At 49.5% G+C, this 22304-nt stretch overlaps 2 protein-coding genes across 6 annotated transcripts; one reads left to right on the top strand and one right to left on the bottom strand.

Annotated features, from left to right (window-relative positions):
- Position 1: 1 nt before the first annotated feature.
- On the top strand, positions 2-13130 carry Tnfaip1 (TNF alpha induced protein 1). 2 transcript variants are annotated; one of them, XM_004856976.4, is made up of 8 exons: positions 2-283; positions 1179-1265; positions 5782-6100; positions 6954-7123; positions 7492-7581; positions 7658-7710; positions 8502-8697; positions 10580-13130. In XM_004856976.4, the coding sequence occupies exons 3-8, from the start codon at positions 5896-5898 to the stop codon at positions 10814-10816; spliced, it is 951 nt and encodes a 316-aa protein (XP_004857033.1). In that variant the 5' UTR covers positions 2-283; positions 1179-1265; positions 5782-5895; the 3' UTR covers positions 10817-13130. The 2 variants fall into 2 exon arrangements, with proteins under 2 accessions (XP_004857033.1, XP_004857032.1); XM_004856975.4 differs by lacking the exon at positions 1179-1265 and having other exon boundaries at positions 11-283.
- Poldip2 (DNA polymerase delta interacting protein 2) lies at positions 3451-22249 on the bottom strand. Of its 4 annotated transcripts, none has more exons than XM_013076776.3 (11): positions 22028-22249; positions 20318-20399; positions 19190-19287; positions 18510-18606; positions 18286-18361; positions 17961-18068; positions 17270-17406; positions 16339-16365; positions 16035-16160; positions 14928-15007; positions 3451-3747 (listed from the first exon to the last, which is right to left on the bottom strand). In XM_013076776.3, exons 1-11 carry the CDS (start codon positions 22186-22188, stop codon positions 3705-3707), a joined length of 1035 nt encoding a protein of 344 aa, XP_012932230.1. In that variant the 5' UTR covers positions 22189-22249; the 3' UTR covers positions 3451-3704. The 4 variants fall into 4 exon arrangements, with proteins under 4 accessions (XP_012932230.1, XP_087047643.1, XP_004857034.1 ...); XM_004856977.4 differs by lacking the exon at positions 3451-3747 and adding an exon at positions 13276-14329 and having other exon boundaries at positions 22028-22247; XM_087191517.1 differs by lacking the exon at positions 16339-16365.
- Positions 22250-22304: the final 55 nt, after the last annotated feature.

Raw genomic sequence — 22304 nt, forward strand, 5'->3', positions numbered from 1 at the left:
TTTGCGCCAACAAGGCCTCCGGAAGTAGTTGTGGTCTCAAAATGAGAGGATGGGGTGGGAGAAACTTTGGGCATTCTGCCCCCGCCTCCAGATTGAGTGTTATGCATGACGGGCCTTGTAGTCTCGGTTTCCCGGGTAGGCAGGGCTGGACCGCTCCTTTGGGAGGAGGCGGGCGCAGGATGTGACCTCACAGCCCAGGATCGCGGACCGGCTGGCGGCCACGGGCCCGCGGCGGCAGAGTCCGCTTGCTACTCAGCTGAAAGCAGAGGAGCCCCCAGGGACGGTAAGAACTCTGCCTGCAGACGCTGGAGGGGAAGGGGCGTTCGGACCCCATGCGGGGTCCTGGGGAAAAGCCATGGGACGGGGTAGGGGAGATGGAGATTTCAAATCTTCCACCGGGGCTGCGTGTCAGAATTGATGCTGGTTTCCCAGTAGAGAGGAGGGCTGCGGGCTGGAGAAGAGCCTATACTGGCCACCAGAAAGATTGGTTGTCGCTAAATATTTTCAGTACCCTTTGGATGTAGCCTAAGCTTCACCCCTAAGATTTCTGCTTTACCAACCCTCTTGAGCCAACAGCAGCTTTCCGCCCGCCGCTCGCCATTGTTTGACGAATTTGTGGATCCATTTTCCTTTAGGACCCCACCTCCTTCCACCGCCGTAGTTATTTGTCCTTTGTTCTGCTTGGGTCCCCATCAGCTTCTCTGGGTGAAACACGGACCCGCCCCTAGCCCTAGGCATCCCCAAATATCCACACATGGAGTCCGGAAGGAAGGCTATCAGTGGAAACTTCATTCTCACTGGAATTACTTTCTGGGGCGTCACCTGCCACAGGATTCCTGGAACCCATTGGTCCGAGTGGAATTTGTCCTGACGTCATCCAGGGGCTTAAAGCAATTGCTTTGTAGGAAAAGAATAGATTAGCTCTGGATTTGACTTGGCAGGAGAAAGTGTACGTGGGTCCTGTGTGTGTGTGTGTGTGTGTGTGTGTGTGTATGTGTGTATGTGTGTGTGTGTGTGGTTTTTTTGTGGTACTGGGGATTGAACCTAGGGGTGGTCTACCACTGAGTTGCATGCCTAGCCCTTTTCAGTTTTAATTTGAGACAGGGTCTCACTAAGTTGCTCGGGCTGTGCCATGTGCCACCGTGCCCGGCTCTATGTGCACTTTCTTTGATCTTCAGGAAATTGGGACTGAACACAGAAGATATGGGGGACTTGCTAAAACCCGTTAAGGGGTAGACTTACTCCTTGGGGGTAGGCAGAAGAAGGTAAGGCGACCTCATCTCATTCTAGTGTAACTTGGTCATTGGGTAGTCCCAAGTCTCCTGGACAAGCCACAGAAAGATTCGCTGCTACACACAGCACTCACCCTGGCCCTTTCTTGAACATTCTTCCTAGGGACATACATAACTCTGTGTGTGCGTGTGTGTGTCTGTGTGTGTTTTACTTGGGGTTGACCTTAGTGCCTTTGCACAGAACAACATCCCCAATCCTTTCTTACTTTTTAATTTTTAATTTTGAAATGGAATGGCCAGGTGTGGTGGTTCATTCCTGTTATCCCAGCATTCTGGGCAGGAGGATTGCTTCGTTTGATGCCAGCCTGGACTACATAGTGAGTTCAAGGTCAGCTTGAACTACAGAGCAAGACCCTGTCTCAAAACAAACAAAGACAAAGAAAAGTACCACTACAGTACAAGCCTTTGGCAGGAGGGGAAATTTCCCTTTGAGCAGGGGAAGGATTAAATTTTTGCCAGACATGGTGGTACATCCCTGTAATCCCAGAACTCCAGAGCCTGAGTCAGGAGGATTGCCTCGAGTTTGAAGTCAGCTTGGGCTACAATAGTGAGTTCAAGGCCAACCTGAACTGTATAGCTAGACTTGACTCAAAGGAAAAAAAGAAAAAATAGGGGTTCTACTAAATCTCTTAAATTGCCCAGCTGGGCTCTAACTTTCAATCCTCCTGCCTCAGCCTCCCAGAGTGCTAGAATCACAGGTGTATGCCATCACACCCAGCTGTATATAAATCATCTCAGGAACAATTTAGTCTAATAAACTGACATATGTTGAAGACCTAAAATGTCCCTGGAACTGTTTGAGGAGCAGAGCAGTAAACTTGGGGACAGCAGTGCTGTCTGTGAGTTGCACTTAGATTATGAGCAACTGGAAATTCTTTGCTGTTATGAGGATGAAATGAGGTAATTTGACTTTTTTCTCCTGTCTCCATTACTAACGCTGTAGTCTGAGCCTTTGTCATTTTTTCCCAGAACCACTACTTCCACTGAGCTTCCCACTTCCTCTCATGCCTCTCTACGATCCATTCCCTACATGGCAGCCACATTTATCTTTGCAAAACATAAATAAAATCAGACTGTATCACTCCCCTGCTTAAAGCCCTCCAATTGATTCCTTATACTACATTGCAATTATATGGCAATTAATATAAAACCCAAACTCTTTGCTGTCATCTAGCACCTGCCTTCCCTGGCATTACATCAAACCACTTTCCCCCTACCTTCTCCACACTAGGGGCCACGTCCTTATTTCTGTTCTCAAAACTTGTAACAGGAGCTTTGCACTTATTCTTCCACCTGGAATGCCAGTGTCACCTTCCCAAAGAGACCTTCCCTGTCCTTCTATCTAAATTACATTACCACCTGCTCCTAATCACTCTGTTAACACCGTCTTATTCTCTTTATTGCACTTATCAATTTATTGCCTTCCACATTGTCTGATTGTTTCCATATACATCTCCCCATACCGGGGATCAAACTGAGGACCTTGCGCTTGCAAGGCAGGCGCTGCACCACTGAGCTAAATCCCCGGCCCTCCCATATACATTTTTTGTGGGGGTTTTTTGGTTTGGTTTGGTTTGGTTTTTTGGTACCGGGGATTAAACTCGGGTCCTTGGGCTTTTGACAGAACCACTGAGCTAAATCTCTGGCTTTTGTTCTTGTTTTTTGAGACAGGGTTTCACTATGTAGTTCGGGCTGGCCTTAAACTCACTGTGAATGCCCTGCCTCAGCCTCCAGAGTCTTGGAATTACGGGTGTGCACCACCATATCTGGCTTGTTTCCCTGTTTATAGTCTGTCTCCTTCCACTAGAGAAAAATGACTCTTCTGTATTTGTTCTCTTTGTTCCCAGTGCCTGGGACATAATAGGAGCATGGCAAATGCTAACTCTTACTTAACTCTTTAAAAAAAAACAAAAAAAACTCTTATTAACACTGTGTTGTCCTTTGGGGCTTGTTTTGTTTTGGGTTTTGCTTTTTTCCCCTTGAGACAGCATCTCACTATGTATTCCTCTATGACCTTGAACTCACGATGATCTTTCTGCCTTAGCCTCCTAAGTACTGGGATCACAGGTGTGCACCACCATGCCCGGCTTTGTGATGTTCCAGCCACTTGCAGACAAGGACAGTATCTTTGCATGATTCCCTACTGGTGCACGCTTGCTTAACATAGTAGGCACTCCTTAGTTTTATTGCTAAATGAGTCAGATGAGATAAGATGTACTAAATTCTTAGAATAGTACCTGGTTTATAGCAAACATGCAATGAATGTTAGCTATTGTATTTTTTCTTCAGTGAGTTTTAGCAATTCTTTAGACAGCCAAAACATACATTTGTCTTGTAGTGTTGCTTTAAGAACCTCTGTAGATACCAAAATCCATGGATGCTCCACCTTCCTCAGCCTCCCCAGTGCTGGGATTACTTTGCATTCCGCTGTTGGTTGAATCCACAGATTTGGGACCTAGAATATAAATTACAAAGAGGGCTAGTGAGTAAGTTGTAAATCACAAGGGAGACCAGGCTGCACTCTCCTCACCTCCTGGTCCTATGAACTGCTTTTTTAAAATTATTATTTGCATTTATTTTTATGCTTAATTTATTTCTGTGCTGTAAGTTTTTGTTTCTTCAGTTTCTTCTGGGCTGTCTTCTTTTTCTTTTTTCTTTTTTGGTACCAGGGATCGAACTGGGGTCCTTACGCTTGCACAGCAGTTGGCTGTCTTCCCTTTCAGTCAGGATCATCTCAGTGTGGCATGGGGAGCTCTTGGATGGGTTAATCCAACCATGAGCTCTGTAAGTTCTGGGAGCATCTTGGGTGCCTTGTTCACCTGGGTTTGTTCAATGACCAGACAATCTGTGTCTAAACCCCGAAGTTCATTATTATAGTACTCTCTGTATTTTTAAGCATGTGCAGCAAAACTTCAGCACTCTTTCTGGGCCACTGGCCCTGTGTCCAGCCCCATTGTTTGGCCTGGGCACACCTACCGGCTCCACCACCAAAGCCAGAATGGCACACTTTTGCTTCTTTAAAGTGACGTCCTTCAGATACTTGGCAGCCTTTCCGATATGCATGCTTTTGATGGTCTGGGCTATCATCATCAAGAACATCACGGATGTTGTTAAAGTGAACACGAAGATTTGAGCCTCTTTAATTTGGATGATTTTGTGGGGTTTTCTGAGTCAAGAGTAGGAAACTATTTGCACATGTTAACTCAGGCCACTTACAGGAAGAGCTGTGAACTCCTATTAACATTTTAATTTCTGTGCTGGGCATGGTGGTACCCACTTGTAATCCCAGCGCTCTGGAGGGCTGAGGCAGTAGGATCACAAGTTCAAGCCTGGCCTGGGCAACTTAGTGACTTAGCAAGACCTTGTCTCAAAATAAAAAAATTTTTTTTTTTAATTTTAAGAGCTGGGGATATAGTTCAGTGCAAAGGCCCTGGATTTAACCCCAGGACTGCCACACACACAAACGCACAAAATTCCACATCACTTAAACATTTTTAAATTCATCATCTGGTCTTTCTGGTCTTTTCTCCCTATCCTCCCCACCCCCACCCCGTACCAGGGATCGAACTCAGGACCTCTTGCTTATGAGGCAGGCATGGCACCACTGCCTTTCTCCCTATTCTTTTTTTTTTGGTACCAGGGATCAAACTTGGGTCCTTGCGCTTGTGCAGCAGGCGACAAAACCACTGAGCTAAATCCCCAGCCCTTTTCTCCCTATTCTTAATGGGAGGGAAGAGAGGAAGACATAGGGCTGGGCTCCCTCTCAGGAAAAAGAAGCAAAAATAGCTATCCTGTAATTGTTCTGCCTTGAAAACTGGTGACAATTTCAGGAACTTGGGGCCAAGCCTGGTGTCAAAAAAGGGAAAAGCAAAAAAAAAGGAAAGGCCAGGAAACCCAGTGGGAGTGCAGGTAACCTCTGCCAAGCACACTGGGCAGCTGCCGGCGAGCTGGCCCACTCTGTCCCCTCTGGGAGCCACACTCACTTTCCTTCCTGAAGCCAGACTCCCTCCCACTGGTGCTAAAGCCCTGGCCAGGGCTGCTTCTGGACCTGAAATCTTGAGAAAGGAAATGCATCCTGTCCCTCTGGCTCATGGGAAATTCCTCAGCTGGCTGGATTCCTAGTAGATTGGGTTGAAGGTCTGGGATCCTGGGAACCTTGAGAAGAAAATATCGAGCCTGGCTGGTAGATCTCCATGGTGATCGGTTCCCCAGCCCCTGTCTGGCTAGTTCCAAGGGTGTGCCTGTGTTTTCTGCCACCCAGAATTGAGCTGAGTCTTAAGCTGGTGAGGTTAGCAGGGTAGGGCTCTGGGAGATGGTGCTCCTGCTGGTGTAGGCTCCTGATAGGAGAGGAACAGTCTAGGGAACGTAGCCTCTGCCTTGAGTGCTGCGCTTATCAAGGAGGGAATACTGTAGTCAGAGTTCCTACTGTTGTCATCCCGTCATTTGAAGTCTCTGTTCCATTGACTTCTGTCTTTCCTCTCACCCACAGTGTTGAGAGTATGAGGCTCTGGCCTCCGCTGTGGCCTCACTTGTGATCACTTCCACCACAGTGGAGCCTTCCAAGCCCACCTCCTGCCGAGTGGTGATCTACCTGCAGCGGGAGATGTCTGGGGACACCTGTTTGTGCCCAGCCTCGGGGGCCAAGCCCAAGCTAAGCAGCTTCAAGGGAGGAGGGCTGGGCAATAAGTATGTGCAGCTCAATGTGGGCGGCTCCCTGTACTACACCACTGTGCGGGCACTCACCCGGCACGACACCATGCTGAAGGCCATGTTCAGCGGGCGCATGGAGGTGCTGACTGATAAAGAAGGTGAGATACTGGGGCTCAGGGGGCAGGGTGGGGAGTGAAGAGGGGTCCTAAGGAACTGACTTCAGGACAAGGCTTACACCTGGTAGATCTGGAATCCAGATTCACTTTTCCCCTTCACAAAGTATAAAACTTCTTCACCTAGAGTCCTTAGTAGAGATTCAGAATTCTTTGAGTTATACATAGGATGTTGTATACTTATGCATTTTCCAGAAAGAAAAGCCATACTTTTTTTTTTGGTGGTGGTACTACAGGGGATTGAACCTAGGGCCTTCACACTCAGCTATATCCCCAGTCCTTGGGCTTGGACTTGAAATCCTTCTGCCTCAGCCTCCCAGAGTGCTGGAATTATAGGCATGGACCATTATACTTGGCTTCATACTTTTTAAATATTAAAAAAAGACTAGACTTGCAGTGATGGCAAACCTTTTAGAGCTTTCAGTGATGCAAATAGCCCACTGCAGCATTCATGCCACAGAGTCACCACCACTGGACTAGAGTCTCAGAACTGTCACTTGAGCCTGAGCAGTGGGAAGAAGGCGAACAGGAGCTGCTGGTTTCCTTGTGGCCAGGGTGGTCTGTGTGCTCCCGAGTTAGACCTCCGTGGGGCTGCACAGAGCCTGTCTGGCTTGTGTCTCCCATGGCGCACACCATCTCTTGGGTTCAGCAAGGAGGGATGAAGAGCAGCCATGGGCCCGAGAGCTAGAAGGTCCATTCCCTCTTCTGTTGCCCTGGACCCTGGGCTGTATGTTCCATGCTATCTACCACCTCCCTCATCAGGTGGCCTTTACCTGTTTCTAAGGTTATCTGGGGGCAAACAGTAATCCTGTAGGGCCATCTGAATCCCTGATTCTAGGCTGGATCCTCATAGACCGATGTGGAAAGCACTTTGGCACCATTTTGAATTACCTCCGAGATGACACCATAACCCTCCCTCAAAACCGGCAAGAAATCAAGGAATTGATGGCTGAAGCAAAATATTACCTCATTCAGGGGTTGGTGAACATGTGCCAGACTGCCCTGCAGGTACGGGGGCAGAGTTGAGTCAGGAGTTGCCCCTCCTCTGGGGAGGTAAGGGTCATTTCCTGCAGGCTGTGCAGGCAGTGAGGCTGATTGAGTCCACACCCAGTTAAAACAGTGAAATGTGACCTTGGCCCGGCAACCTGGCAGCCAGGGGTCACAATCAGCAGTGTGAATGGGCCCTGCTTCCAGGACATGTGCCTGGATAGCTAGGCTTCAGATTTTCTGGAAAGGGGGGGTCTGCTTGCCAACAGTATCTGTTACCAGGCACCTCATGATCGCTATCTGATCTGTTCTTACCAAGTAGGGGGTGGCTAAGGCAGAGGGGCTTTGTGCATCCCTGGCTAAGCTCTCTGCTCTCTGTTGTCACCCAGGACAAGAAGGACTCCTACCAGCCTGTGTGCAACATCCCTATCATCACGTCCCTGAGGGAGGAGGATAGGCTCATTGAATCCTCTACCAAGGTACCGGGAGCTCAGAGGGCTGTGGCCTGGGGATTTCAGGCCCCTGGCGTGGCACTCACTCTCTCCTCCTTCACAGCCCGTGGTGAAGCTGCTGTACAACAGAAGCAACAACAAGTACTCCTACACCAGGTAGGGTGGGGGTCTCTGTTGCAGGGCCTGGGGAAGGGCTGCAGGCGCAGCTAAAAGGGCTGAGCAGCCAGAGTGGATACTGACAACAGACCCAAGGGAAAGTGCTTGCACTCCTGGCACGAAGAGCATAGTCTGGGTCTTAGACTCGCTTATGCTAAGGGGGGAGAATAGAGGGTAGAAGGGAATCAGACAGAGCCATTTGGAACTTGGCCCAGGGCCTTGGTTGAATATGAACAATGGGACATGAGATGCTCCCTTAACATGTGTCACATCAGGAGCATGCTGGGTGTTTTCACCTGAATCATCTTACCAAGTGGAGGAGGATGCTAGGAAGCCAGTGGGCTGGGAGTCCCCCTCAGGCTTCTGCAGTCTTTGTACTTTCTGCTGGGCTGACTCCCCCAGTGCTGGCCCAGTGTCCTCATTACAGTCATACTTAGGTATACACACAAGTAGTTGGAAACCCAGAGTTCCAGACTCTCCCTGTGACTCCCTGGGGACAGGCACATTGCCAGGGTCACCCCAACAAGGGAAGAAACGCCGGCGGTGTAACTCCTTCCTGCGGGTTAAGGAGAGGCAACTGCTTCCCTCAGTTCTCTCTGATACAACTTAGAACCAACTCAATCCCTTTTCCTCACAGGCACTCAAACCCTAAGGGTGCCCGCACCATCCTGGTTTGTCTTCATTTCAGTGTGATGGGCACAGTGGGGAGGGGAGAGCACAGCTTGCCCCAGCAGCACCCCCTTGCGCCAGAACCTCATTCCCAGGCCTGCTGGCCCTTGTGGGTTTTTCAGCAACTCTGACGACCACCTGCTAAAAAATATCGAGCTATTTGATAAGCTGTCCCTGCGCTTCAATGGCCGAGTGCTCTTCATCAAGGACGTCATCGGTGACGAAATCTGCTGCTGGTCCTTTTATGGCCAGGGCCGTAAGCTGGCAGAGGTGTGCTGCACCTCCATCGTGTATGCCACAGAGAAGAAACAGACCAAGGTATGTGGCCTTGTTCTGCTCGGAGGTCAAACACCACCAGCCAGGGTGGTGGTGGTCAGGGCAGGACCCGTGCTACCCAGCTGAACACTTCCCACAAAACGCCAAAAGGGCCACACATTTTGTTCTCTTTCCCAACCATGTTGTATGGTGCTGGCTATGACAAAGCCAGAACAGGGGTTTGGGATATAGACAGGAACCAATGTGCCTGACCACTGGGAGAAAAGGGCCATTGACCCGCAGACTACCTGGTGCAGTGGGAAGAAACAAGTTTGTAAAGTTGGCCCAATTCAGTTTCTACCACCTGCCAGTTGTCTGACTTTGGATAAGCCATTTAAACCACCCAGGCCTCAGTTTCCCTATTTACAAACATTGGAATGACAGCATGAATTAACAGAGGTTTAGGAATGAGAGAGCTCTTAGAAAAGCAATGTGGTGTAGTGAAAATCACTTGAGCTGTGGAGTTAGGATGCAGTTCAGATCCCTTCACTGGCTTCTGCTACCATAGTGGGGCGTTCCTGGTCAGTCACTTTAGCCTCTGCAGACACATCCCAGAGCCAGGCATATGGGAGTCATTTCATAGGTGACAACTTCCACAAACTCAGCCCCTTTCTACCAAGAAGTAAGCACATGTCCTGCCCAAAGGAGCTGCCTCTCCTGAGGGCCTGGGGTGGAGCAGCAGTTCATCTGCAGAGGTCAGTTGCATGTGAAGGACTCAAAGCAGCTGGGCCCGAGTAGCCCCTTCCCTTTTTTTTGTACCAGGAATCAAACTTGGGGCCTTATGCTTGCCAGGCAAGCACGGTACCACTGAGCTAAATCCTCAGCCCTCAAGTAGCACATTGTTGGTCCCCAGATTGCTGCAGTACCTCCAGCTGGGTAGTAGTCTGCTGAGGTTGGGCAAGGACAGCTTACAGGAGGTGACCCTGCGTCCCCATGCAGTTTGTGGCTGTGAGATCAGGGTTGGAGGGAGAAGGACAGTGAGAGTTAGCATAGGCTCCCAGCCTTATCAGGGTCAGGGTTTGGGGCCAGGTGAGCTGTGGCAGTGGCAATGTGACCTGTCAGATTTCTAAGTGTTCTGCTTTGCATGAGCTCCCTTGACCTCTCACACCACACCCGTGAAACAGGCAGGCTAGAGCCCTTCTCCTTGTCTGACAGATGAGGGCACAGAAGCTCTATATGGTGCAGCAAGTTTACTAGTAGAATTCTGAGGCCTTGATTGCCATCTACTTTCTCTTCCACACAGGGAGAGATAAGCAATAAAAAGTAATAAAATGGCCAGGTGCAAAATAAAAACTAAAAAAGGAGGCTGCACCTCAGTGAGGACACCCTGGATTCAATCCACAGTACTGCATGGATGGATGGATGAATGAATGGATGAATGGATGGACGAATGGATGGACGGAGGGAGGGAGGGATGGATGGATGGATGAATAGATAGATAGGAATTATAGATGCATGCCATCACACCCAACTGGGCAGCTGCTTTGTATTTATTTGGTTGTTTACTGTGTGGCAGGCTTTTTGCTAAGAGATAGCTGTTAGCCACTACTTAACACATAGGAACTGCAGCCCAGAGAACTTAGACTCAAGTCCCATCACCTAGTAAATGGTGGAGGTGTTCAGACCTAGCCCCACTGTCTGTGGATACTTGTCCATCCGTCTTGGATTGGGGTGAGACATGAGACTGATGTTCATCTTCTGTGCCCTTATGCCCGTAATCTCCTCATACCTCCTTCAAAGGGAGACTGTCCTCCCTCGTGAGCTGGCCAGCTGTCTCGTGAGAGTTAGGCAGCTTTGTGGAGGAGCACAGGGCCGAGACCCCTGTCATTCCGCTCCCTTACTGAGATAAAACCTCACTTGATCTCATTCATCCCTCTCACCCCAGGTGGAATTCCCAGAGGCCAGAATCTATGAGGAGACACTCAACGTCCTACTTTATGAGACCCCTCGAGTTCCTGACAACTCTTTATTGGAAGCCACAAGCCGGAGCCGAAGCCAGGCTTCCCCCAGTGAAGATGAGGAGACCTTTGAACTTCGGGACCGAGTGCGCCGCATCCATGTCAAGCGCTATAGCACTTACGATGACCGGCAACTTGGCCACCAGTCTGCCCATCGAGACTGACAAGACCCTCAGGGAGTCCAGGCACAGGAGGCCCTGTCTCCCATCCTGTGGCTCCCCACCCCATCAGCCACCCCACACTGCTGCTGGCTGGGTGTCTTGCTCCAGCACCCAAAGGCATGACAGGCCTTGCCTGGGAGGTCAGACGGCCTTGGCCGTGTTCCCTTGTCCTGGCCCCAAGCACTTCCAGATGCATCTCCCTTTCTGCAAGACAAGGAGCTGCTTCTGCTCTGAGGTGAATGGACTGACCTCCCACCTCCTGCTAAGAACATTCCCTCAGGCCCTTTGCTGAGTGTCCCCTTCCTCAGTTAAGGCCCATGGGAAGTTTTATTCTGGGAGGAAGGCAGCTTTTGGTGCTGTGGAAGCCCAGATTTTTGCAGAAGGGGGCTTTTTTCCTAAGGTGTTTAAGCACAGGTTTGATGTCTTTGGGTTTTTTTCAATAATCTAGGGAATTAATAGTTTTGAATCTAATAAAGGGCCTGGACATCTCTGCTATCCCTGCAGAGTGCCAGGGCCCTGTGTAAGCCAGACCCTTCGGCCCTTCTTGATGCCTTTGGGATCTGTCTTTAAAGCACTTTGTACTGTTATTCAGGAAGTCTGTAATTTTCCCTGACCAATGTCTTTTTCTGATCCTAATCCCCTCCTGAAGAATCAATCTGAAGGAGGGGATAAAGAGGAAGCAATAAAAAAAACCTCAAAACCAGCCAGTTTGGCTTTGCCAGCCTGGCCAGCCAGCCCAGAGAGCATCAAGAAAGGAAGGAGGCAAAAGCTGGGACCTGTGGTGTTAATAGCATCCTGTGAGAAAAGACATCTCACCCCCACAGCTTAGAGGGACTAGCAGGATTTTTCTTTTTAATTCTAGTCCTTGAGGGCATGCTGTTCTCACATACCATAAAGCCAGAGGCTGGCATAGAGGCCTGGAGCTAGGCACCTGGAAGGCTACAAAGCCTATGGACACTGCACAGGGCTGGCCTGTGCTCCCAGCTGCCTGCATAGAGATGGCCAAGGCTTGTCTACATGTCTGCCCACCCTGACATCCACATTACTGGTTTGTGTCCTGGCTAGGAAAGGTGGCTGTGCTCAGTGGTGTCTCTGGGGAAAGTGACCATAACAAGCTAAGCCCTTTGAAGACCCTCATTCCCACTTGCTAGGTCATTTGGCCATGGAGATGCCACATGCCAGCCAGGGTGGAGTTCCCACTCAGGACTTTGGTTTTTATCCCCTTTGTTTGGCTTGGCCCAGTCTGGCAGTTTATCTGAATTCTTTCCAGAGGAATGCTGTCAGGGAGGGAGCTGTTCTACTAGCCTAACGAAGCAGTGTGGCCATGTCCAGTCCCATTCTCTCAGGACGGAACACAGGTTGCCATGCTCTTCCCTGGGCTACTCTTCAGATTGCTAAGTGGCTGCTCACAGCACATCAGAGCCTATGGGCAAATACCAGGCTCAGCGTTGGACACTCACAGGGACCTGAAATGACATGATGGGGCAAGGCAAATGTGACTTACTAATCAGGCATTCTTTGTTAGTCACAATCTTGAATGTATAAATAGCTCCCAGGTCAGATGTTGGTAACCAGCTACTAGTCTTATAGTCCTCCCTGGAGTTAAGATGACAATCCATTTCTTTGGTCAGATTCAGGCTTTGGCTTTGTAGCTTTCCTATAGACTGGAATGCCTCAGCCTGAGGCCACCATCCTATTTTCTCAGCTGTCCTCATAAAGCCCTTTAATAAATTCCCAGATCCCTACTAAGGTATTTTCATGCTTGTCCTTTGACCTCTGTATCCCCTTTACCTGCTAATTAGTGCTTTGACACTCAGGTCCTCAGCCATCTCAGTGATACCCAGTTTGGGTCCTGAGAAAGCACAGTAGTCTGGGGCTGGGCATTTTTCTCCTTTTGACTGTTATCTCCTTGATCTTAAGGAAAACACTAACACTGAATTCACTGACATGACCTAAGCTTCTTTAATCAGACTTTGCGGCTTAACAGTTTGGGGAATTTCCTAGTCCCATTCAGAAAGCAGCTCTTAGCAGTGTGAGTTTTTGAATTCCAGCCAAGCAAGAGAGACATAAACAAAAGAATGGATTAAGGTCAAACTTTCTTGTTCGTTTCTGAGAAAACTGGAAGCTTGCTGTTAACAACACAGACCAGTACTTGTTTTTGTTGAATTTGGTGTGTGGCCATGGACTGTCTGAAGGACAGCACAGATCCTGGGGTGAGAGAATTTTTCCTTTATCACATAACTGCAATCTTTTGTTGTTCAGCCTAAGTGATGGAAATAAACACTAATTTCTAATAAAACTTGTACAGTGATACACAGCTTGGCCAGCTCACAGCTGTGGGCTCGGATCTTGTATTACTGTTACCACCTGACTTCCTGTTCTAGCTAGGTCATAAAAACTTGGGTTGCCCTATAACTGAAGCGCCCCCCACACACAGTGGAGGATTAAGGAAAACACAAGAGTTGGAACTGAGATTTTATTATTAATTTGAGAATGAAACTACCTCTTAACAATCACTGCAATAGTGGGAGAAAAGGAATCCTAAGAAGTAGGGCAAAATACAGCCCATTTGTCTCTGGCTCTTGGAGATCTGAGTTCTTAAAGTAGCTTGGCTTGGTCACTGTCCATACTTCAAGCTGCTCCTTGGCCAAATTCCTGCACTTGTGGTGTGGATGTGCACGGCAGGCAAACCCAGTGTGCTAGGAAACCCAACTGGCTCACCTCACTCCTCTCCCAGACCCAACAAGGCCAGAGATGCTGATGGGTGGTCAGTGCTAAGGGCCAGGCCATTCCAACCCTGACACTGGCCGCCTTCTCTGCACATGGCAGAGGCAAAAGAAGAGAACAAGAGTCCAGTCCAGCACCTGCTCACTGGCAAGAGGCACAGTGCCTGCAGATGTCCATCCAGCCTCCAGGATCAGAGGGGAAAGACACAGGCCCTAGTGGAGAAGGCAGCTCCCTGGAAATGACTTTGCATGGAAAGCAATCAAGGGCCCCCACTGGGTCAGAAAGGGAGCCTGAGACCCTGAGAGCAGAAATGGCAAGGGTAGCAAAGTGTGCACTAGTTTATTGACCAAACTTCATATTGCAAACAATTTGTGACAGGTCAAGAAACTCCTCCAGGCCTGTGGCAGCTGAACAGTTCCTTGATGGAAAGGTTTACAGGAACATGGTGTAGGCAGGGCTTATGAGGAAGCCAGCCAGCCTTAGAGGAGTCCTACATGGGTCTTTGGAAGAAAACAGTTACTACTACACCCCCCTAAAAATAGAGCCCCACAATCAAATGTGCAAAGGATGAAGAAACCCATTTGGGCCATGATGAGGGGAGAGAGTTTTGCAGCAATTGTAGGTTTACAGCTGATCTGAGGGGCCATGCCTAGTCACTCAAGGCCTCAGCTGGCCTACCAGTGAAGGCCTGAGGGTGGTGTCTTCTCATCTTTATTGCTTTCCAGGGAGAAAGGTGGGATTCGGACATCAAAATGGGAGCCATCAGGTCGCTCGAAGCGGAACGTGCCCCTGGGGGTCAGAGGGAAGCTGGTTTAGAGGGAGTAGGGGCTGAGGATTTCGATGGGCCCATGCTCTCAGCTCCAGAACCACAGCAGGATGAGGTATGCCTAGGTTCTCCTGCTAGCTCCTGACAGGACGACTCATCCAGAAACCGAAAAACCCCGCTTGGCCCTGAAAAGAATCATAGCTGTCTAGATTTTGCCCCTGCAATACACACTGCATGAGCTACCCAACTGCACTCTCAGGTTACAGTGTGAAACACCCAGGAGATCTACATAACCAACTCAGTGAAGCATCAAAACCCGAGACCAGTGGTGGCGAACCTATGGCACATGTGCTACAGCAGCTGTTTGTATCACTGAAGGCTCTAAAAGGTTTGCCATCACTGCCCTAGACCTAAGTCCTCAGTCCACATCATAGGGAACCCAGGCCAGGCAGTCATAAAAAGCAGACAAGTCCCACACAACAATGAGTAGCAGATAAGGCTCCATCTCAGGACGTGATTTGGCCCAGAGCTGATCACTAGCTCTGTGCTTGCTGAGCTGTCGCTTTTCTGACCTACGTCTGTGGAGCTGAGCGGCCCCTGCCCCAACACATGCTCACTTACCACATGTGCCCACTAGAGGCCTGCAGGGAGACATGGCTGCTATACTGGAATGCAGGCTGCTCCTTGGATAACACTGGCTCCTGCAAGGATTCAGGCAAAATGGTCAGGCCAAGCTCCAGGGATGCATTCCCTGCACTCAGAGGCCACATGCTCTCAGTTCGTCAGGCCTAGATGCCTGCCGACCGAGCAACCACCACAGCAGGCATTCCACACTGACAACCTGCCAGAACCTCCTCCCCGAGCATGGTCAGCGGCTTCACCTTTTATTCTGCCTCTGGGAAGGTAATCTCAGACTGACTGCCTACCTGAGGACACGAGGCAAAGACGCTGAGCACAAGACCCACTCTGAAAACATCCCTTTCAGTGTCCACTCACAACAGCTAAGTGCTAAGCATCTCAGCAGGTACTCTGCAAACTGCTCCTGACTTCATTCTCCTGGTGATCACAAATTACTTATATATGATCTCTATTTTAGCAGTAAGAAACAGATTTTGGTTAACTTGCCCAAAGTTATGCAGTGAGTGTACAGCTGGAATTTGAAGCCAGGTATCTAATTCCAAGTCTTGCTCTTACTCACTTTTCATGCCCTCCTCCCACCCCCCAACATGGATAAATGCTTGTTGGATGTAGGCCCTGACACTAGTACTTCTTGTGACTTTATTTCTGAGAAGACAGGGGAAGGTAGGCAGGGACACAACTTCACATCTCTTCAAGGACCAGCAAAGGACGTACATGTGTAAAAAGGCAAAGACAAGATGACTATGGGTGTTGGGAAGGGGATGCCCCACCTTAATGCATTCAAATTTGGGTTTTTAGAAGACATTACACTGCTCAACAAAAAGTACACAAGCTTTGACTTCAGACTCACTTGAACAAATCCCAGCCCTGTCACTACTTAGCAATGAGACTGTGGATTCATGTAGCTTTACAGTCTCTCTTCATCTGTGAAATAAGTCATAGGTAACCTATGTCACAGGGTTGTTTTAAGATTTCTAACCCAAGACAACCCAGTTCACACAGTGAGTCTCTGCCTAACCACAGAAAAGGAAGAAAACATGCACAAAGCCCCTAGGGTCTCTGGGAAAGACCAGGCCTGGTGATGCTCACCCTGCCCACCACCCCTCGGCCTCGAACTGTCTCCAAGGTGCCTGAGAGACTAAATATCCTCCAGTGCCGCTCCCGGAGCTGTACCACATCACTGTCCAGGTTCTCCAAGCGGATACAATAGCGCCACTGTAAGGGAAGAGAGACAGAGTTCACATTTGCCAAAGAATAGAACCTGAGCCAGCCCATCTAGAACTCTGGAGCACAGGAAGCAACAAAGGCTGACATCTGTGGTGCACAGGCTCGGTCTCCCCACCTGACCCCGAGGCACTCCTGAGCCCCCCCATGTCCTCAGGAAGACACTCACCCAGTAGACATGGGAATTCTGGGCTTCCTGGGGGAAAAAACACAAAGAGTTTAAGTCCCAGAAGGCAAGACCAAGTCTGTTCCAACAGACATGTCTCCAGTGAAGTCCAAGCATTCCAGGAAGGTTGCAAAAGCTGCACACATCTGTGGGATGATGGTGATGGTGATAAACTACGACCAACAAGCCCACAGGGAAGTGCCTGTCCCGTGTCCATTCCTGGTCTCCCTCCTCATCCTGTCAAGACCACCAACAGAGCTAGAAGCCAACTGAAATCCACTACAGTGCTCTTACCTTTCTCACCGTGTAGCACCTTTTCTCCTTCCCAGTCCTGTCCCCCATTGTGGCTGCCCAGGCCTCAGTCCTCCTCTATCCTCCCACTGTCTCTTACTGCAATACTTTGGATGTTAGATGCTGACCTCCTCTTAACCATAAGCTCATAGAAGGCAAGAATATTTTTCATTTGTATTTGCATCCCCAGGGCTAGCTTAGAGTGAGGCATAATAAATATTTGGCTATTAGATAAAAAGTGCAAAGATAAGTCCACATTATTACAACCACTAGTTTTGTTTTGTTTTTTTGGTACCAGGGATCGAACTCGGGACCTTGCGCTAGCGAGGCAGGCACCAGAACCACTGAGCTAAATCCCCGGCCCAAGCCCACACTATTTTAGGCAAGTATGGGTACATTCTTCATAAGCAAGGCTCCCTCTGAGCCCAAGCAAAGAAAGAAGAGCATGGATGGAGGACCTGTGGGACTTGGTGTGAGCCACTGACAAGAGGCTACATAACCCTACCCAACATAGGAGCTCTTGGGAGCAGAACCACAGGGACATGGTTTAGATTTAGACTCCCCCATTCCAGCAGTCATACTGAGGACACCGCCCAGAAGCTCAGGCCTAGCCCTCCAGGGAAGGCACAGGCAGGACACATACCCTCATGCCCATGTAGAAAGGGATGACAGTGACACGGATGTTCTCAGTTGTCTCCCGGTGGACATCGGACAGCTCTAGCCAGGGGTGATTCTTCTCTTGCCAGGCCCGTAGTGTTTCCCGAGCCACAAAAGGGGGTGCTGGAACAAGAGTGAACAGGTTAGTCCAGGCCAGAGCCCAGGGCATTGTACCCATTCTCCAACTGCCCCTCCTAGAAACCACTTCCCAGTGAACAAGGTGAATAAGACACACACAAAGCAAAAGCAAGGCTGGTGGTGCATGCCTGTAATCCCAGCACACAGGAGGCTGAGGCAGGAGGATTTCGATGGGTCCAAGGCCAGCCTGAACTACATAGCGGAGACCCTGTCTCAAACAAACAAACAAACAAACAAAAAAGCAAAGCTGGAAGAAGGCACAGAGCTATATAAGAATAATCCCTGAGGGGCAATGTGATACCATGGGAAGGAAAATGAACTGAGGGCTAACAGCCCTGGTTTTCAGATCTCCAACTGCTGCTACCTACCAACCTTGACTGACTGCTCATCATTCCCCAGTTTTTATCTCTGTAAGGATACAGTAGCCACAACCTCACAGAGATAAGAGGAGGCTGGAAAGAGTTCTGTAATCACTTCTGCAATACTCTCCCGGAAGGAAAAGCCCTCCCGTTCTTGCCTCCCTTGCTGACATGGACTACCTTTTGTCTGGTCATACAGAAGAAATCTTTCGAAGAGCTCATGTTGGATGGGAACCTGATCAGTGGAGGTGTAGGGGAGGATGTCTTCATGGCTCACATAGTCCAGGCCTGGCACAGAGAGGCAAAGAGTAAGGCTCACACAGAAGAGAAAACAAGGAACAGGGATGAGAAGAAACATTTCCTGGCCTTGACCAGGGTGAGTGACCCTGGCAACACACCTGACAGCATCAAAACCCCTCCCTGCAAATGACAGGACATCAGAATCCTCTCCCGGGGACACACCAGCCCCTTCCCCAAAGGCATCACTCAGATGCTAACTCCTCACCTGGAATGGCATAGAGGGCCCGGCTGTCATCGTGGTTAGCCAAAAAGGTCACAGCTTCTGTCTGAGATCTCTGAGACTAAGGTATGAAGAACATCAGTGGCTTTCTTGGCTACTGTCCAGTCCTGAAGCCTCAGGGCCCAGGACTGATCTGGCTGTTTGACTCTACTGGAGTACATGTCTTTCCATGGAGAGAACCCCCAGACCCAGCCATCTTGCCTACTTACTATATGTGGACAGTCTCGGGCATCAATCAGCACCTGATAGTAAGTATGAGTTTTGCCTTTCACCTCCTTAGAGCCGTGCCCAGCAGGATTCTCTGCTCTGTGGGTTGAGAGAAACCCAAGATCATGATCAGCAACACCCAGTCTGGCCCCTCGCTAGTCAGGGCAAACGGTGGAGGCTGGGGGCCCATGCAGCCGTCATTTGCCTTATTCTCTAGATACCTCTTGGAAGGGGGCCAGGCTGAGAAAATCCAATTGCCATCTCAGTCCCCAGGGCCCCACGTACCCTACCCCTCTCATATCCCAATCATTTAATGGAGCTATTTCTTTTCTTCTTTTTAACGTACTCTAGAGACGATGTGAGATTAAGGGAAAGATTCCAAATGAACATCAAGAAACCAAGAAGATTAGCCCCTCAATGTCTACTGGGGTACTTATAATAAAAAATTGAGAGTAGTGTGGGAAAGCATTCTAGGCAGACCTAAAAGGGACTCTCTGGCTTAAGACTGTCCCAAGCACTCAGCACTTTTGTGTACATGGGTATCAGTGCCAGAGAAGTACTCTGGGCCTGTTTCTAAGGCCCACAAGGATGCTGCCTTTCCCCATGAGACCCTAATTACATATATGTGCGATGAGTCGGGCTGCCTCCTAAGGATACTGTGGGCCTAACAACAAGAACTTACTTTTCTGAAGCTCCAGAAGCCACATCCCGGTCATATAGTCTGGCTTGCCAGGGAAACAGTACAACACCTCGGTAGCCAAAAACACTATGAAGAAAAAGCTAGAAGGAAAGAGAGGTCTCAGTAAGTCCACAGTCGAGCAAGTTCATCTAGGTGAGACCTGACCACGAGGCAGCACGTTAGGACTTCAGCACAAGGTCTTGTCACCTTTTCTCTTCATCTCCAAACCAACTTTGGAACATTACATATACCCTGTTCAACTGGCTGACTCTATTCATCCGTCAGATCACAGCTTTGGCCTTCAGGAAGCAGCCCCTGACCTCCCCTCCACAGTAGACAGCCACTGACTATCTGGATGGCGTTAATCCCTTTCTAGAGTATTAGCTCCACGAAGGCAAAACCATGCCTACTTGCTTTCTGACTTAACCCTGATATACAATATCTGGTCCATTGTAAGCATACAAAAAATTGCTGAATAAACAGTCTTCCTTACATACAAGGGGCCTAAATCTATTCCAGTGGCCCTGGAACAAAGCTGACAAAAGAAAATGAACCTCACCTCTGGAGCTTACCACATTGTAATCCGTTTGCTAATAAAACATCAAAGGTTTGCTTTTCTTTTGGTACCGGGGATCGAACTCAGGTCCTTGCGCTTATGCAGCAGGAGGCGAAACCACTGAGCTAAATCCCCGGCAAAGGTTTGCTTTTCTGAAAGTTCTCTCCAGTGACTTCACACCATCTACTATGTTAGAGAAAATCTTCAGCAACTTCACTTCCTCTTCTCTACACTAACAAGCAAACAATCCCTCTCTACACTACCTTGGAAAGAGAACCCACTGATCTATTAAGTGCATTAAAATCCAAGGAAACAGAAACCTCATCTAAAAACTTGTGATTCTGCCCCAGCACCAAATATTAAGATGGAATGGCAGTGGGGCTGTGGCTCCGTGCTAGAGGACTTGCCTAGTACTGTATGTGCATGGGTTCAATGCTCAGTGTCACAAAAAAGGAAAAAAAAGGAAAAGGGGATAAAGAGAACGAACCATACCATTTAGATTTGTGCCCAAAGGTGACTCCATTCAAATGCTGAGCACTCCATGAAAATGAAGGCCAACCAAGCCCAATACTTACCTGCCCAGTCTCGTATTTTCCATTCTGTTTTGGCACCTCAAATACACCAACTGTCTCCAACACTTTGCCTTCTGCTCGGTTCCTGATTAAGAAAGAAAAGAAAAAGCAAATGAAAAGATGAGTGGGGAATGATTCCTTTTTTTTAGGTCTCACTAAATGGTTCAGGCTGACCCTAAACTCACTATGTAGCCCAGGCTGGCCTCAAATTCCCAGGGACCCTCCTGCTTCAGCCTCCCTAGTGTTGGGATTACAGGTGTGTACCACCACACCCAGCCCTGAGTGGGTAATGATTCTTATCCAGCAGAAAAAGAAAAAAGGGCAGGGGATTTAGCTCAGTGGTTTCACCGCCTGCTGCGCAAGCACAAGGACCCGAGTTCGATCCCCTGTACCAAAAAAAGAAAATAATAAATAAAGAAAAAAAAATCTAGTAGGCTATTCAGGGACCAGGACAATGACAGCAGAGAGGTTTGAGGCAGTGCAGCCAGAGAGCCCTGCCAAGCAGCAGCATGGAAATGCTGCCTTTCCTCCTTTGAGGATGGGCCACAGCTGCTGCTTGGTGGAGACCTTTCCAATCCCCCAATACTAGATCCGACTGCTTCCAAGCCACTTCCTTTTCTCTTTACTTCCTATTCCTCATATTATGCCCTCACACTCTGCTTAAATGTATGCCTTTCTCCATTTCTTCTCTAACCCACTATCCTGACCTCTGAAAGCATTTTAAATGTCTTTCTCACTTTGTATTTCAGTTATTTCAGTCCCTATCTTATTGTCAACAGAATCTGTGAGTTCCCTGGGAGCAATGCCTATCTGTGATTAGCCTGTGCTGAGCCTTAGAGTCTGGTGTATAAGATGTGCTCAAAAAATTCTTGTTCTGTATCATAATTCCATGTCTATCTCCTCTCTAAACTAGCCCTTAACCTGTCCTTAAGGACCTACACATCTTAATAGATTCCCTATTGTACTCCATGCATTCCACTTAGTCCTGCAGTCTCTGGATGTAGTTTTTGTTCAGGCTTACATCAGTTTTCATACATGCCTTAAGTTGCAGATGGATATCACCTCTCCAAATATCAGTAACAGTGTTAGCCACTATAAGGTCAGCTCTGTCAGTTCCCTCTCTGGACAATGTTGTTCTTTCTAGGGGCCTTTCAAAGCAGTTATGCTATTTTGGAGATGTGAACTTGATTTACTGGCCCCAATCTGATTTGCCTGTCCCATGCCCAGAGGCACTGTTCACACTATCCCCGTGCCTCAAACCCCTTTCTCCAAGTCATATTGAGAAAACTGGTATTCCCCAAGGTCAGAGGGAAACCTGGGACCCACAAGGGCCCACACTGAAGTCGACTTGTATCCTACCTCTAACATCTTTTTGAGGGAGGCCATGACCCGACAGGGGCTGGAAGTTGAAGTCAAAAGCGCTCGATCTGCACTAAGAAGGTTGCCTACTAAGAGCGGAGCTGGGGACCTGGGCCGGGGAGAGTAGTTAGACCCTCCGAGACTGCCCCGCACGGCCAAGCTCTGGGCCGCGCTTCTTGCCCTGCTCTTGGCACATGTCCCAGGCACGGCATGTCCGCTCCCTGCTCGGAACCCTCTCCCAGGTCCAACTCCGGTCACCCTCGGACGACCCGGACTCCTACCCTCCTTACTGGCCACGAACACGCGCCCCGGGCTCCGGGCCCGGTCCCCGCGCCCCCTCGCTCCGTCCCTCACCGGGACGAGAGATGCCTCTGGGATGTCGTAGTCGCCGCAGGTGGGAAGGCCTGTGCTCCCCCCGCGGCACAGAGCGGCCTTGACCCTCTGGCTCCGGTCAGCGACCGGGACCACCAGCGGCTGCCCACGGTCAGGGCCCGCCGGGCCACACAAGCAGCCATGTCCGGCCCGAGCGCCCGCCCGGCTGCTGACACAGAGGCGGACCCGCGGCCGGGCGGCGCCCCGCCCCCGCCCCACAGTGCCCCGCGCCGCGTCCCCGCCCCCTGGGCCCCCTGCC

This window comes from Heterocephalus glaber, unplaced genomic scaffold (assembly GCF_053883595.1).
Source record: "Heterocephalus glaber isolate CG9 unplaced genomic scaffold, H.glaber_assembly_v1.0 deba00001564, whole genome shotgun sequence".
Taxonomy (NCBI): domain Eukaryota; kingdom Metazoa; phylum Chordata; class Mammalia; order Rodentia; family Bathyergidae; genus Heterocephalus; species Heterocephalus glaber.

Coding starts and splice junctions, on each gene's coding strand:
- Tnfaip1 (XM_004856976.4), top strand. CDS start 5,896: ATGTCTGGGGACACCTGTTTGTGCCCAGCCTCGGGGGCCAAGCCCAAG. Junction 6,101..6,953: donor GGTGCTGACTGATAAAGAAG/GTGAGATACTGG, acceptor CCCTGATTCTAG/GCTGGATCCTCATAGACCGA. Junction 7,124..7,491: donor TGTGCCAGACTGCCCTGCAG/GTACGGGGGCAG, acceptor GTTGTCACCCAG/GACAAGAAGGACTCCTACCA.
- Poldip2 (XM_004856977.4), bottom strand. CDS start 22,188: ATGGCTGCTTGTGTGGCCCGGCGGGCCCTGACCGTGGGCAGCCGCTGG. Junction 16,161..16,338: donor AGAATTCCCATGTCTACTGG/GTGAGTGTCTTC, acceptor CTTCCCTTACAG/TGGCGCTATTGTATCCGCTT. Junction 14,330..14,927: donor GCCTCTAGTGGGCACATGTG/GTAAGTGAGCAT, acceptor TCTGACCCCCAG/GGGCACGTTCCGCTTCGAGC.